Below are 15487 nucleotides of genomic sequence, written 5' to 3'. Positions count from 1 at the left end.
ATGCCTCTCATAATCTTGTAATCCTCTACCAAATCTTCCCCCCAACCACACCCCCCAGCATTTCACAGAAAGCAAGCCAAGTATGTCCCATCTCTCGTGAAAGGACATGCCCTCCAATTGACACAGCATCCTGGTAAACGTCTTCTGCACCTCTCCAAAGCCTTAACATCCTTCCTATAATGGGATGACCAGAACTGTATGCAATACTCCACAATTAGAGTTTTATAAATCTGCAACATATCCTCCTAACTCTTGAACTCAATGCATTGACAAACAAAGGGAAGCAGGCTATGAACCACCCTACCAACCTGTGTAGCCACTTTCAGGGAGCTATGAATCTGGACCCCAAGATCCTTCTGCTCATCAACACTGTTACAGGCAAGACCCTTAACAGTGTACTGGCTCTTTACATTTGACCTACCCAGGTGCAACACTTCATTTTGTCTCTGAAACTCACCCAATTATCATGTGCTTTTTTCTCATGGGATACAATCTAAAAATGTAAATACAGAAGAAAATTATTTAATTAATTTGCCACTCACAGAATATGGACATCACTGGCAAAGTTTATTAAGGTTCATCTGTTTATTAGTGGTTATTAGTTAATCACACTTTGTTTGATTTCTTGCTGCTTAGGAATGCCAACTGTTCTCGGCAATATTTTAGTGCATTAATTGGGGTTTCTACAACAATCCAGTAATGGCCATATATCAAATTTATATTCCAATTATATTTGGTTAATTATCTGAATTTAAACTCTGGTGTGTTTGGTTTGAAGTGATACTTTCCATCAATTAGTCTGAACCTCATGATTGCTAATCTGGTAACATAAGCCTTTTGCTCTATACCCAATCCTTGCTGGCATTTAAGATAGCAAAAAAATGGACTGACCAGTGAACCACCCAAATTCATATGCCTGCCCGTGGGTTATGCCATTTTTTCCAATGTCATCCCTGGCATGGTCTTCTGCAGGAAACTGGATGGCCGGCTCCCAGGATAGTGCAGGCTCTGAACATGCTAACAGCTCAGCCACCAGAATGGCTTTCACAAAGAGTAGGGTCATTGGCATTCATAAACATTCAAAGAGTCACAAAGTCTGTTAAAAATGTTTGAACTATTATTTACTATTAAGAATAACAGACAAAAAATCTTACAGAACAGCTCTGGTAGAGTAAGAACAACTTTACTTTCAGTTGAAAGCTTTAAGGAAGTATTTATACATAAATAAAAACAGCAAACGCTGAACATCATGTGCTGAGAGAGAAAGAATTAACATTTCAGATGGAAAATACTTTATATTGGGTTTATTAAGAAATAAGCAATGAAAAACAATTTTCTTTTACATACTTGATTTTTATATGACTGCATAGTTTTAGTTAATTCATCTTCAAGATCTTTAGCACGTTGTCTGCAAAGAAAGAAAACAATAATTGTATCTCAATTCAATGTGTGCATTTTAACTAAGAAACTGACACCAATGGTTACCTATAAATAGTGAGCTCTTCATTTGCTTGATTAACCTTTTCATCAACTTCAGAAAGTTTCTCTTCTTTCTGCAACCTATGATGCTCTTCCAGAGTTAGATTTCTGTAGACAGAACAATCAAAATACAAAATTATGCCTTAGCTAACTGGTATACAATAGCAACAGAAAGACTGATGAAATGATAAGTATGTTGGCCAGAAAGGAATTAGATCCACAAAGCAGCTAACAGTGGAAGCAGACAAACCAAAAGTCTATGTTTTGTCATGTGATTGAAATGAAGGCTGCCTTTCTGTAGCACTTCTTGCAGTCACCATGTTCTGAACTGATTTGGGAATTGACTCTTGCTCAGGATAGATTAATCAAAAATTTGAAGTGAACATTGATCTGCTAAAGCAGAGATCATTTTCAAATAAGAAATTATTTATTTGGTTAGGTAGAACTGGCAGACTTAGGGAAAGAACAGCTCGTGATCTGAAGTAACCTGAGCCCAGTGTTTGGCTGATCAGGCTTTAGCTGGTCTGTCTCAGAGAAAACAAAGAAAGTTATATGAGGCACAAGTCTGGTGGAAAAGCAATAAAGAAATATGCTTGTAGCCTTGGGCCATATCCAATCAGATGCTGACACAGGCTAGCAAGATGAACCAGAGCCAATAAAATTGAAACACAACAGTTCGATAAGAATGGAGAATTTCCAGAGTATTAGCAGCAAAAACTCTGGTGACCAACCATTGTGCAGATTACGTGGGGATTGAAAGGAACACCTGGCCTGCATAAACTCATATTTTCAGGCCCAAATGAGGAAATCTGCAGATGCTGGAATTTCACGCAACGTTTATGTGTGTTGTTCATATTTTCAGGTATGACTTTTACTATAACTGCTCAAGGAGGGTCAAAGGAACTTAATGAGTGTGTGCACAGATACTTAAGTTCTGTATGACTTGCAAGTTTGTTTCTAACCAAAGCAATAAATATATTTGTCATTTAATAGATTCTCTGTGTGGCTAATCAATTATTATTGTTGAGGGTGAACACCTACAACAGTCTGTTAAAATCCTATAACCAGTTATACAAGGAATTTTCAATGGGGATTTAGAGAAGTTTCAGAGGGAGAAATCATTCAATAAAAATTGATTGACTATTCCCTCCATTTCATCAGAGAATCATAGAGTAATACAGCACAGAAACAGGCCTTTCAGGCCAAATGGTCCATTCTGATCACAACATCCTCCCTGCTAGTCTCAGTGGTCACTTTGTCCCATGACACTCCAATCCCTTCACCTCCACGTAATTATCTTAAATGCTGCAATTGTACCTGCTTTGATCACATCCTCTGGCAGCTAACTCACTACGCTGTGTTTAAAGAAGTTACCTCTCGGGTCTCTTTTAAATCCCTCTGACTTATCTGTGCCCTCTAGTTTTGGACTCTGCAACTTGGAGAAAAGGCTATGACTGTCCACTTTATCCATACCATTTATGATTTTATGAACTTCTGTGAGGTCACCTCTCATTCTTGTGCGCTCCAAGGAATAAAGATCCAGTGTGGCCAACCTTTCCTTATAACTCAGGCCCCCTCATCCAGGCAGCATCCTTGTAAATCTCTTCTGCATTCTCTCCAGCCTGAGCATGTCTTTCCCACAGTAAGGTGACCAAGACTGTACACTAAATATAATGCCCCAACTAATAAAGGCCAGCATGATTAATGCCTTCAACATTCTGTCCACTTTCAGTGAACTGTGCACTTCTGCAAAGGTGCCTCTGTTCCACAACACTCATCAGTGCCCTGCCATTCACAGTAGAGGTCCTGTCCTGGCTTGAACGTTACCTGCAACAGCAGCTGCGATTAGTGGCTGATTAAATAGGAAGCTCAAAAGATTAAAAAGAGAAATTCAATGGCATAAAAATGACTGAGAAATCAATGACCCAACTAGGCATTTCCACTCTTTTCAATACAAAATTAAAATAGTTAAGAAATAATTATGATTATACCCATTTTTAATATTTTAACTTACTGTGAATACATATTACATTAACAAATAAGTTATGTATGGGCTGATATTACTGTTTAGAATAAAGTAATTTTAAATGTTTTCCTCTTATTATCCCTAGTCACGACCCATCTGAGTTGCTCATCAGGAAAACACTGGCATTTAAACTGCTCCTCTCTCCACCTGCATTGTAATACCAACAGGCTCTAAATGTGTTGTGACTCTACCCCATTATCAATTACGTATTTTTCCTATAGGATTCATTTTCACTCAAAACTCATCCATGCTTATTACCTTTGTAGCTCCATTTCCTTCTCATGGTACAATTCTGTCATGATCTTTAACTTTTGCTGAATGGTTTTATATTCTGTCTCAAACTGAGTTTTCACACATTGTGCTGAAGTATGTTCCAACTGGAGTTTCTCAACGCGCTCTACCAAATGAAAACAAAAAATATTTATAAATTCATTGCAAGTTTTGAGATATTTTACTTTGGAACATAAGAAAGGAGTACCCAAATTGGTCTCTTGAGCCTTTTCTGTCATTCAGGAATATCATAACCAAATGGCATTCTTCATATACAGTCGCTTTTGTCATTCAAATGAACGCATTTGGTATGAATCTATTGCTGTCACATATACCAAGATACTATGAGGTTTTGCTTGTGTGCTATTCAAACAGATCATGTTATACATAAATATAGCAAGATAGCAAAAAGAAACAGAATTCAAAAAACTGTTACAGTCAGAGAAAGTGCAGTGCAACTAGACAAGTAAAATGCCAAAGTTACAATACAATAAGGTAGATTAGGAGATCAAGCGTGCATCCTTTAGCTTGTGAGAGCTCCATTCATACACCTGTTAAGAGCAGTTTAGAAGCTGTCCTTGACTGGCAAAACATTTCCACAGCCCTCACGATCCGTAATCTCTTGAGAGAAAAATTCCCTGTTCCAGCTATGCTAAACACGAGCATCACAGCAGCAACTCATCTCTTGACTTGGCTCTCAAAAGCCCCCAATAACAAACTGAACAATTCCACATAACCAGCTTTCTCAATCAATATCAAAACAGGCTAATTCTAATGAAAAGCATCTCTTTTACTCTCTCCACTGATACTGCCCAATCTACTGGATAGTTCCAGCATCCCATATAATTTCAATTTTCTTTGCTCTTATTTATTTCCCTCTACCTACAGCTCTTCCAGATTGTTGGACATGCTTGACTCCTAATTTTCCTAGTTCTGACAAAGTGTCATCATACTGAATGTAAACTTTTTTCTCCATAGATCCTGCTGATGTGCTGAATATTTATAATATTTTTTGCTTTTATTTCGGATTTCCAGCAACTCAGGTTTTGCTTTTGCACATCAAGTCCAGGCACATTTTTGATTGAGCTCTACTGGATTGGTGAAAACACAGTTGGGAGTATTATGAGCTGATCTATTTAGGAAGAATGTCTACTTTCTCTGGAGGACAAGAAGTTGATAGATGTATATAAAATCATGAGCTGATATGCATAAAGTGTATGGTCCCAGTAGGAGAGTTTAAAGCTAGAGGGCATAGATTTAAGGGTAAGGGTAAAAGGGGACCTGATGGGCAACATTTTCCCCCATACAGATGGTGCTGGGTACATGGAGTAAGCTGCCAAAGGAAGTGGTAGAAGTAGGTATATGTACAACCTTTTAAGAGACACTTAGACAAGTACAACTACATGGATAGGAAAAGTTGAGGGATATAAGCCCTAACGCAGACAAATGGGACTAGCTGACAGAGGCAACTTGGTTGGCATAGAGAAGCTGGACTGAAGTGTCTTTCTGTGCTGCGTTAACTATGCACAATATAAAATTTTAAAATGCCTAGGCAGCTTAAACAAGATTGAGCTCAATAATTAGAGGAAATAAATTTTCGAATTGAAAGGAGGATCAACGTGCACTGAGGACTTATTTTTCTATTTATTCAGACAGCGACTTGAGATTTGCTAACAGAAAGATAGAAACACATCTGAAAATGTACCTAAGCATCAATCTACAAGATTACCAGTGGAAAACTGAGAAGTGCGAGTCAAAACAAGTTGTGTCTTTTTTAGTCTATATGCCCAATATGGGCCAAAAAGCTTCTTTTGAGTGATATAAATTTATTTGATTCTAAAATTCTTGTTGAATGGCAAATATGCTCCATATTCTTTTTACCAAGCCAATCAACTATTTCTTCAAGGAGGTACTTAAAATTTCTCAAACATGCTTTCCCTTTAACAAATACAGAAACAGAAAATGATACATTGATGAGGAGCTAATCTGCACTGCTGTCACATCCTTCCTGTAACTGTGGTAACAAGAATCGTGCAAGATAATCTAGATGTGACCTAATTAGTGGCAAAATTAAAGTACGAAAGAAAGCATAACTATTGTTCAAATGTCTTCTACCAAGGTCTGTATTCATTTCTGATTTCCAGCATCAACAATACTATTCAACAAATCTATACTGGATTACAAACTGGAAATCTACAATTATAATGAGATCTGGATTATAGTGGAGAAACAAGACAGAATATTCAGAAAGTTAGATATTCTGATAGAGATTTCTGTAACCTTTCTCATCCATATTTACCCTGCGATCTTATTGATAATTTGGAACTTGTAAAGTCACCAGATGAGTCAAATATCAGCGTGCTAGAAAGACAAACTACCAGTCACCCTAAGTCAACAAGGATCATCATATAACACTGAAGACATCAAAAATGTCTCTAGTAAATTGAGGAAATGTGCTCATCCATAAATGCATTAGTTGCAAGATGTTAAGCATCCCAAGAAACATCACTGGCATACAGTACATCATTAAGCTCCACTAAATAGGAGTACTAAAATTTCTTTTATAATTACCCATCAGCTCTTGCTTTGCTTTGATTTCATCTGACAATTTGCTGTGAATCTGATTTCTTTCCTCTTCCACTGACTTCAAGCTGGCATTTAGCTAAAGAAAAATAAAAGGTATTAAATCAAGATTTAAAAGCATAGCATTGGATTTTTATATTAGCAATGAACTTCCAGTTTTAAGTTATAAATTTCAGATTATTACTTATCATTACTCAAATTTACAGTGTTACTCACAATGCTTGTCAAGATTGGTCGATGCTGGGGATAATTTTCAAGATGTACTGGGACATCACACTGCTGCATCACTGCTCCATAGCAACTTAACATACTACTTCTCCTAGTTCTGAAAACACCTGATTTATCCTCATCTTCTGACTAACGATGAACCTCTAATCCTAAATACGGTAAAACTTATGCAAATAACTGAATATTTATATTTGTTGTTGTTATCCCACACAACAAATGGAATATCGGAGCCTCAGATGAAATGTTGCTATGAGGTCTGTCCCCTCAATGTATTGAAAGTTGAAAGGAGATGTGCAGGATAAATTCTTTACATGCAGCAATGGATGCCTGAAACATACTGGCTTGGCTGGTGTTTAAGAAACAATTAGGCACAGAACATGCAGGGAATAGAGAGATATGGATCATGTGCAGGTAGATAGGATAGTTTAATCTGGCTTCATGGTCAGCAAAGACAATGAGGGCCAAAGGATCTGTTCCTGTGCTGTGTTCAATTTTTTAAAAAAGTAGATAAATACAGTTATCTTGGGAGAGTAATAACTCTATCAAGGAGCTAGCACAGCACAATGGGTAAATATTCCCCTCTTCAGTGCTGTATCATTCCACAATTTGGGGTATAACAATGACATATTTGACAGGTCAGCAAGCTAACTGACCATAAAAATATTAATTCATTCTTGTTCCTTTCAGTCCCCTGAGCCTGTGTACCATTCATTCTGATCATGGCTGATAGCACTTCCACTCTAATTGCCCATCTTAGTTGCACATCCTGTGTTTGCAACAAAACTCCATCAATCTCAGTTTCGGAATTTTTAATAGATCTAGTCTTAACAGACTTTTGAAGCCTACGCTGTCTGTTTCCATTAAAAAAAAGTGCTTTCTAATATGATTCATGAATGTCCTAATTCTAAGACCATCCTCTTGTTCTGGACTACCCCAAATGAGAAACCAAGCCAATCTTAATGCCCCAAATAGAATCAACCCTTCTCCCCCACCATTTTCTTTTCGGCAACTTTCCTTTAAATAAACAATAGGATAGAATCAGATAAGATCTTGCAAATCAACATCAGGAATACACGGGCATGACGATGTCTGTTATAACCTGTGACTTTACAGCCTAATGCAAACATCACTATCATTAGTAACAATCTAACCTGGCTTAAAAGAACATAATAAAGCCACATCAAGAGAACCTGAACAAGTGGTCAGCAGTGGTCAAAATCTATTAGCATTAGTGAAGAGGTGCTTCAGAACTAGCTGAAGTCAACCATTCCGGTGTAACATTTACCTGACAACCAAACACTGACCATAGACACAAGAGATTCTGCAGATGCTAGAAATCTTGAGCCACACACACAAAATATTGGAGGAATTCTGCAAGTCTATGGAAGGGAATTAACAGTCGACATTTCGAGCTGAGGCCCATCATCAGGACTGGGAAAGAATGGGGCAGAAGCTGGAGAGGTGTGGAGGAGAGGAAGGAGTACAAGCTTTCAGATACTATGTGAGATCAGGTGAGGGGGGAAGGTTTGTGGGCGGGCAGCGGGAATGAAGAAAGCTGGGAGCAGATAGGTAAAAGAGGTAAAGGACTGAAGGAAAAGGAATCTAATGGGAGAGCACAGTGGATCATGGAAAAAGGAAGGGGAGGAACCAGAGGGAGGTAATGGCAAGTGAGAAGAGAAGGGTGTGAGGGCAACCAGGAAAGGGGATGGAGAAAGAGAGAAGAGGGGTGGGGGGGAGAAACTACCGGAACTTGTAGAAATCCATGTTCATGCCGTCAGATTGGAGACTACTCAGACTGAATGAGGTGTGGCTCCTCCAACCCAAGTTTGGCCTCATCATAGCAGTAGAGGAGCTCATGGACAGATGTGTCAGAATCGGAAATTGAATTGAAATAGGTAGCCACCGGGAGGTCCTGCCTTTTGTAGCAGACAGGGCAACTAAAAACCCACCAGCTACGCTCTATCAACAAGCAAGGGGAATGCAATCACTTAATTCCCACATCAACAGTCCATTCTCAATCAACGCAATGGCAGACATCACCAACTATGCCATCAAGCTGCATTTACATGTACGGGGTCTTTCTTTTTGTTAAATTTAAAATGGCTTCTTTTGTTATGTTATACTGGGGGATGCTGAGACAGTCTCTAACTAGACAGTTGCTTGGGTTATTATAGATAGCAGGATGCTATTAGCCAATGGGTGGTCATGTATTGTTTTGTTTTCGGATACCATGCTGTATCATATGACTGTGGACGGGGTTCTGGCGGGGAGTCGGAGGAGAGACGGGGAGGACGGTGGACATGCGGGGGTTTTTGGCGGGGAGTCGGAGGACAGACGAAGAGGATGGCGGACGTGCAGGGGTTTTTGGCGGGGAGTCGGAGAGGACGGTGGACGGGGTTTTTGGCGGGGAGTCGGAGGAGAGACGGGAAGGACAGTGGACGTGCGGGGGTTTTTGGCGGGGAGTCGGAGGAGAGACGGGGAGGACTGTGGATGGGGGTTTTGACGGGGAATCGGAAGATAGACGGGGAGGACTGTGGACGTGCGGGGGTTTTTGGTGGGGAGTCGGAGGAGAGACGGAGGACGGCGGACGGGGGTTTTGACGGGGAGTTGGAGAGACGGGGAGTCGGTGGAGAGACGGGGAGGTTGGTGGACGGGGGTTTTGACGGGGCGTCGGAGGAGAGACGAGGAGGACCACGGACGTGCGGAGAGGCTCCGGTCGATCACTCCGGGTGGTCCCGAGCTGTGAGTCGACGAAATTCAGATGGTCGTCAGGAATCGATTGAGCTCCAACGGCAGCGCGCGAAGAACTTGGACTTTGATAAGTGTTGGTGCCTTTCTTTTTTCATTACTTTCCTCTCTGTATCAAATTTATATTAATGTCATAGAATTAGTAACATCTAAAAAGTGTACTTGTTAAAATTTACTGGGTGTGCTGGCTGATGATTGATGTTTGGGATTGATTCGGGCAGCGACCGACCCTGTGGGGAGTGTTGAAGCAGGTGCTGGGCGGAATTTCCCCGAGACATACACGAGTCTATATAACGGATCGTTACAAGTGGGGGCTCGCCCAGGATTTGGACTTTCGGTAAAGCTGTAATAGTCGTCGCGTTAAGTGGTGTGAAGATGGATCGAGATAAGATTGTAAGTTGGTGTGAATTTGAGGTGGTACCGGTGAATCATGCATGCGTGCTAAGTGGGGTCGATTATTGCATTCCAGCAGATGTACTGGTGCGAGGGTTGAGTTTGATTAAAGGTATCGGGCAGGTAGAACTTATAGCTAGAAGGTGTGGGAAAGAACTGGAGTCCAGATGGATGTTGGTGCGGACGAGTGCCAACGTCATTACTTTGGAACTACCAGCGACAGTCCATGTCCAGGGGGAGGCAGGGTCGTGGGGTCTCCACACCCTCCCGGAGGATGAAAGTGAGGAGGTGCCGGAGGAGGAGCTAGATGAGGCCCCAGGGGAGGTGCCAGTAGCCAGGGGTGGAGGTGTGGAGTGGGAAGGCTTGGCCAGGCCCCGTCCCTCAGTTAGGGCTGAGACCTCTGAGTTAGCGGCTGCCATTACCTCCCTGGCGAGAAGGGTTGAGGGGCCCCGTCCGAAGCTGAGAATTTTCTCGGGAGCCAGGCCCACCCCGGTAGGGGAGGATGAATATGAGACCTGGGTTGAGGATACACCCCAGTTGTTAGAGGTGTGGCTAGTTTCGGATGAAGAAAAGAGACAGCAATTGGTGGAAAGCTTAAGGGGCGGGGCGGCCCGTGTGGTCCGCGATTTGAGAGCGAAACGCCCTTCGGCTTCCCTGTCAAGAGTGTTTGGACGCTTTGGAGGAAGTGTTTGGACTGTCAGAAGATCCCTGGCAACACTTAGCGGAGTTTCAACAAATGGGGCAGAGAAGAGGGGAAAAGCTCTCAGAATACGTTTTCCAGCTGGAAGGGAAGCTTACGGGGCTGCGGCGACGAGGGGTAGTGAGGGCGGACAAAGTAGCGAAGTTGAGGATGAGCCAGATATGTAGAGGTTCCCAGGAGGATGACAGGGTGGCTTGGAGTATCCGGCAGTCATATAAGAGGAGCCCCCCTCCATCATTCAGGCAGCTGATTAGAGAGGTACGGGCAGAGGAGAGTGCTTCGGGCCGACCAGGGGGCTCGGACCCCCAGGGACGGTCTTCAGCGGTTCAGGAGGTGGTAGCTGGGGTGAGATCAGAGAAATCCAAGGGGTCCCCGGGGGGGGCGTACCGGGAGGAGAGAGGCGGTGGGTAGCGGGTGCTATAACTGTGGGAGAGAGGGGCATTTCTGGCGGGAATGTGAGTGGCCGGGGGCATGCTACAGCTGTGGGGAAGCGGGTCACTTGCGGAGGGATTGTGAGACGAGATGCTCCGAGGGGGGAGGGCCCCGGGCCACTAAGAAGGGAGGGGTGTCGGGAAACTTAGGAGAGGCTCAGTGAGGGAACGGACTGGAGTCTCGGGAGGAACACGTTCCCAGAAAACAGCTATGGAACCCCCTGAAAGTTCAAGCCCAAATTCCGGATGGACTGGTGGGACCTCGTTCCAGCGTGTCCCTACGGATAGAGGGAATCTTTGCGAAAGCCTTCCTTGACACCGGGTTGCAGGTTACCTTACTGTACCGGTCGTTCTACAACAAATATCTGAAGCATTTGCCAGTAACTCCTTTTAATGCATTGGAGATTTGGGGCATAAGTGATGGTGATTACCCGTACGATGGGTACTTGTCAGTGAGACTGGAATTTTCGGAGGGAGATGTGGGAGTGTCGGAAGCCTTTGCGACGCTGGTGTTGGTCTGTCCGGACCCGGTGGAAACCGTTGGTGCTGCCCTGCTAGTGGGGACTAACTCCCCTCTGGTGCGACGGCTCTTGGGAGCCTGTAAGAAGGCGGCGGGGGAGAACTTTCTGGAGACCCTCTCGGTACACCCAGTGTTCTGAGCGGTGTACGGAGGAGTGAGTGACCCCCAGGGGCTGGATCCTGAGTGCAAACGAGGGACAGTGTGGTGCACTCAGGCGAGGCCTAAGGTGACACACATCAAAGTTGCTGGTGAACGCAGCAGGCCAAGCAGCATCTATAGGAAGAGGCGCAGTCGACGTTTCAGGCCGAGACCCTTCGTCAGGACTAACTGAAGGAAGAGTGAGTAAGGGATTTGAAAGCTGGAGGGGGAGGGGGAGATGCAAAATGATAGGAGAAGACAGGAGGGGGAGGGATAGAGCCGAGAGCTGGGCAGGTGATAGGCAAAAGGGGATACGAGAGGATCATGGGACAGGAGGTCCGGGAAGAAAGACGGGGGGGGGGGGTGACCCAGAGGATGGGCAAGAGGTATACTCAGAGGGACAGAGGGAGAAAAAGGAGAGAGAAAGAATGTGTGCATAAAAAAGAGTAACAGATGGGGTACGAGGGGGAGGTGGGGCCTAGCGGAAGTTAGAGAAGTCAATGTTCATGCCATCAGGTTGGAGGCTACCCAGACGGAATATAAGGTGTTGTTCCTCCAACCTGAGTGTGGCTTCATCCTAACAGTAGAGGAGGCCGTGGATAGACATGTCAGAATGGGAATGGGATATGGAATTAAAATGTGTGACCACTGGGAGATCCTGCTTTCTCTGGTGGACAGAGTGTAGATGTTCAGCAAAGCGGTCTCCCAGTCTGCGTCGGGTCTCACCAATATATAAAAGGCCACATCGGGAGCACCGGACGCAGTATATCACCCCAGTCGACTCACAGGTGAAGTGATGCCTCACCTGGAAGGACTGTTTGGGGCCCTGAATGGTGGTAAGGGAGGAAGTGTAAGGGCATGTGTAGCACTTGTTCCGCTTACACGGATAAGTGCCAGGAGGGAGATCAGTGGGGAGGGATGGGGGGAACGAATGGACAAGGGAGTTGTGTAGGGAGCGATCCCTGCGGAATGCAGAGAGAGGGGGGGAGGGAAAGATGTGCTTAATGGTTGGATCCCGTTGGAGGTGGCGGAAGTTACGGAGAATAATATGTTGGACCCGGAGGCTGGTGGGGTGGTAGGTGAGGACCAGGGGAACCCTATTCCTAGTGGGGTGGTGGGAGGATGGAGTGAGAGCAGATGTACGTGAAATGGGGGAGATGCGTTTAAGAGCAGAGTTGATAGTGGAGGGAGGGAAGCCCCTTTCTTTAAAAAATGAAGACATCTCCCTCGTCCTAGAATGAAAAGCCTCATCCTGAGAGCAGATGCGGCGGAGACGGAGGAATTGCGAGAAGGGGATGGCGTTTTTGCAAGAGACAGGGTGAGAAGAGGAATAGTCCAGATAGCTGTGAGAGTCAGTAGGCTTATAGTAGACATCAGTGGATAAGCTGTCTCCAGAGACAGAGACAGAAAGATCTAGAAAGGGGAGGGAGGTGTCGGAAATGGACCAGGTAAACTTGAGGGCAGGGTGAAAGTTGGAGGCAAAGTTAATAAAGTCAACGAGTTCTGCATGCGTGCAGGAAGCAGCGCCAATGCAGTCGTCGATGTAGCGAAGGAAAAGTGGGGGACAGATACCAGAATAGGCACGGAACATAGATTGTTCCACAAACCCAACAAAAAGGCAGGCATAGCTAGGACCCATACGGGTGCCCATAGCTACACCTTTAGTTTGGAGGAAATGGGAGGAGCAAAAGGAGAAATTATTAAGAGTAAGGACTAATTCTGCTAGACGGAGCAGTGTGGTGGTAGAGGGGAACTGATTAGGTCTGGAATCCAAAAAGAAGCGTAGAGCTTTGAGACCTAAGGTGATACGGCCAGGGGAGGCGGCATTAGTGATGGGGACCCCCAGATTCCCCGGAGTACCGGCGGGAGAGGCCCTGCTGGTAGACGCCCCCGACGACCTGGAACGGGAGTCCCGGTTCCCGGCTGGGGCGCTGGTGAGACCTGAATTGCAGAGGCCCTCAGCTGTACAGGCACGGCGGATGGGGGTGATGGTAAGGAACATAACGGAGCGGGAGATCACTTTTAAGCGCAGGATGCCCCTCGCGCACTTGTTCCCGGTGACGGTGATGTCCAGCGCCCCCGGGAAGCCCAGTGGAGGAAAACTATTGGAGAACGGGGGGCGGCTGACCGAGGAGGCCTTTAGTTTTGAAGACTCCCTTGTACCGCCGGCGTATAAGAGCAGGCTGGTGGAGAAGATGCAGAAGTTAGGGGGTGTCTTTTCTCAGGGCGAGTTTGATGTGGGATGTTCCAAGAGCACTTGGCACGCTATCTGAGTGACAAATGACACCACGTTTAGAGAGAGGTCGCGGCGGTTGGCCCCAGCAGATCTGGAAGATGTGCGGCAGTTGAAGGATGCAGGGATTATCGCGGAGTCCCGAAGCCCCTATGCGTCCCCCATAGTGGTGGCAAGGAAGAAAAATGGGAAGGTATGCATATGCGTGGACTACAGGACCCTGAACCGGCGCACTGTTCCCGACCAATATACGGTCCCGAGGGTGGAAGATGCATTGGCCTGTCTGAGTGGGGTGCAGTGGTTTAGCATATTGGATTTGCGGAGTGGGTATTACCAGATTCCGATGAGTGAGACCGGTAAAGAGAAGACGGCCTTTATCTGACCCCTAGGATTCTTCCAGTTTGAACGAATGCCCCAAGGCATCTCTGGGGCCCCAGCCACCTTCCAGCAGCTCATGGAGAGGACAGTGGGGGATATGAACCTGCTGGAGGTATTGGTGTACCTGGACGACCTGATAGTGTTTGGATCTACGTTGGAGGAACACGAGGAGCAGCTGCTGAAGGTGCTGAGTCGGCTGAAGGAGGAAGGGTTAAAACTTTCCCTGGATAATTGTCAGTTCTGTAAGACGTCGGTCAGTTATGTCGGGCACATAATCTCGCGAAATGGAGTGGCCACTGATCCGGGTAAGATAGCCGCAGTAACCACCTGGCCGAGACCTCAGAAGGTGAGTGCCTTACGCTCATTTTTGGGGTTTTGCGGATATTACCGGCGATTCGTGAAAGGATATGCGAAAATGAGTCATCCGTTGAACCAGCTGTTGTGTGGTTATCCACCTGTGGGGAGGAAGAGGAAGGGAGACCGAGGGCCGGAGGTAGGAGGATACCTGAACCCGGGGGAGCCTTTTGGATTGAGGTGGGATGCTCAATGTGAGGAGGCGTTCCAATCTCTGAAAAGGGCGCTGACACAGGCCCTGGTGTTGGCTTTTGCTGATCCCCGGAAAACACTGATGCCAGTCACGAGGGTCTGGGGGCTGTCCTGTACCAGGAACAGAGCAACGGATTGAGGCCGGTAGTGTTTGTCAGTCGGAGCTTGTCGCCATCTGAGAGAAACTATCCCACTCACAAGCTGGAGTTCTTGGCGTTGAAATGGGCGGTGGTGGACAAGTTGAGTGACTACCTATACGGGGCCCAGTTTAAGGTGAGAACTGACAACCCCCTCACTTATATCCTGACCTCGGCAAAGCTGGACGCTACTGGGCACCGGTGGTTAGCAGCCTTGTCTGCCTATGAGTTCAGCCTGAAGTACCGCCCAGGGAGTTGGAACAGATGCCCTGTCTTGTCGGGCGCACGACGAGTCGGGCATGGCTGAGGAGTGGAAGAGTGTCCCTGCCCTGGGAGTAAAGGCCATGTGTCAAGTTGGGAGTGACGGGGAAGTAGGAGCACAGATGGGAACGGATCGGGCAGTAGATCAATTGGGGGGCTGACGATGACGCGCTACCCACTGTTTACTGTAATGTGACTGCTCTGAGGAACAGGCAGCTGCCGGAGTTGAGTCCCCAGGAAGTGGCGGCGGCTCAGCGTGATGACCCGAGCATTGGCACTATCTGGTACGCGGTTAGCCGGGGTGATATGGGGCAGGTGGAGAAGGCGAAACATGCCTCCGTTCCCCTACTACTGAAGGAGTGGCCCCGGTTGAAGCTGAAGAACCACGTCCTGTATCGGGTCACGTCGCCTCTGGA

The 15487-nt window shown here is 45.7% G+C and overlaps 1 protein-coding gene across 3 annotated transcripts in view; it reads right to left on the bottom strand.

Moving 5' to 3' along the window:
* mia2 (MIA SH3 domain ER export factor 2) overlaps positions 1-15487 on the bottom strand; it is a 79285-nt gene that overhangs the window by 17489 nt on the left and 46309 nt on the right. For all 3 annotated transcript variants that reach the window (XM_063049761.1, XM_063049760.1, XM_063049763.1), the window contains 5 exons: positions 6347-6437; positions 3764-3902; positions 1486-1587; positions 1348-1408; positions 458-493 (listed from right to left, as the gene is read on the bottom strand). In XM_063049761.1, coding sequence (XP_062905831.1) covers positions 458-493; positions 1348-1408; positions 1486-1587; positions 3764-3902; positions 6347-6437 — 429 coding nt within the window. The remainder of the gene's footprint in view (positions 1-457; positions 494-1347; positions 1409-1485; positions 1588-3763; positions 3903-6346; positions 6438-15487) is intronic.

The sequence above is a fragment of the Mobula hypostoma genome, chromosome 1 (assembly GCF_963921235.1).
Source record: "Mobula hypostoma chromosome 1, sMobHyp1.1, whole genome shotgun sequence".
Classification (NCBI taxonomy): domain Eukaryota; kingdom Metazoa; phylum Chordata; class Chondrichthyes; order Myliobatiformes; family Myliobatidae; genus Mobula; species Mobula hypostoma.
Note: the sequence above shows the minus strand (reverse complement) of the source record. Positions and strands in the feature narration are given on the sequence as shown.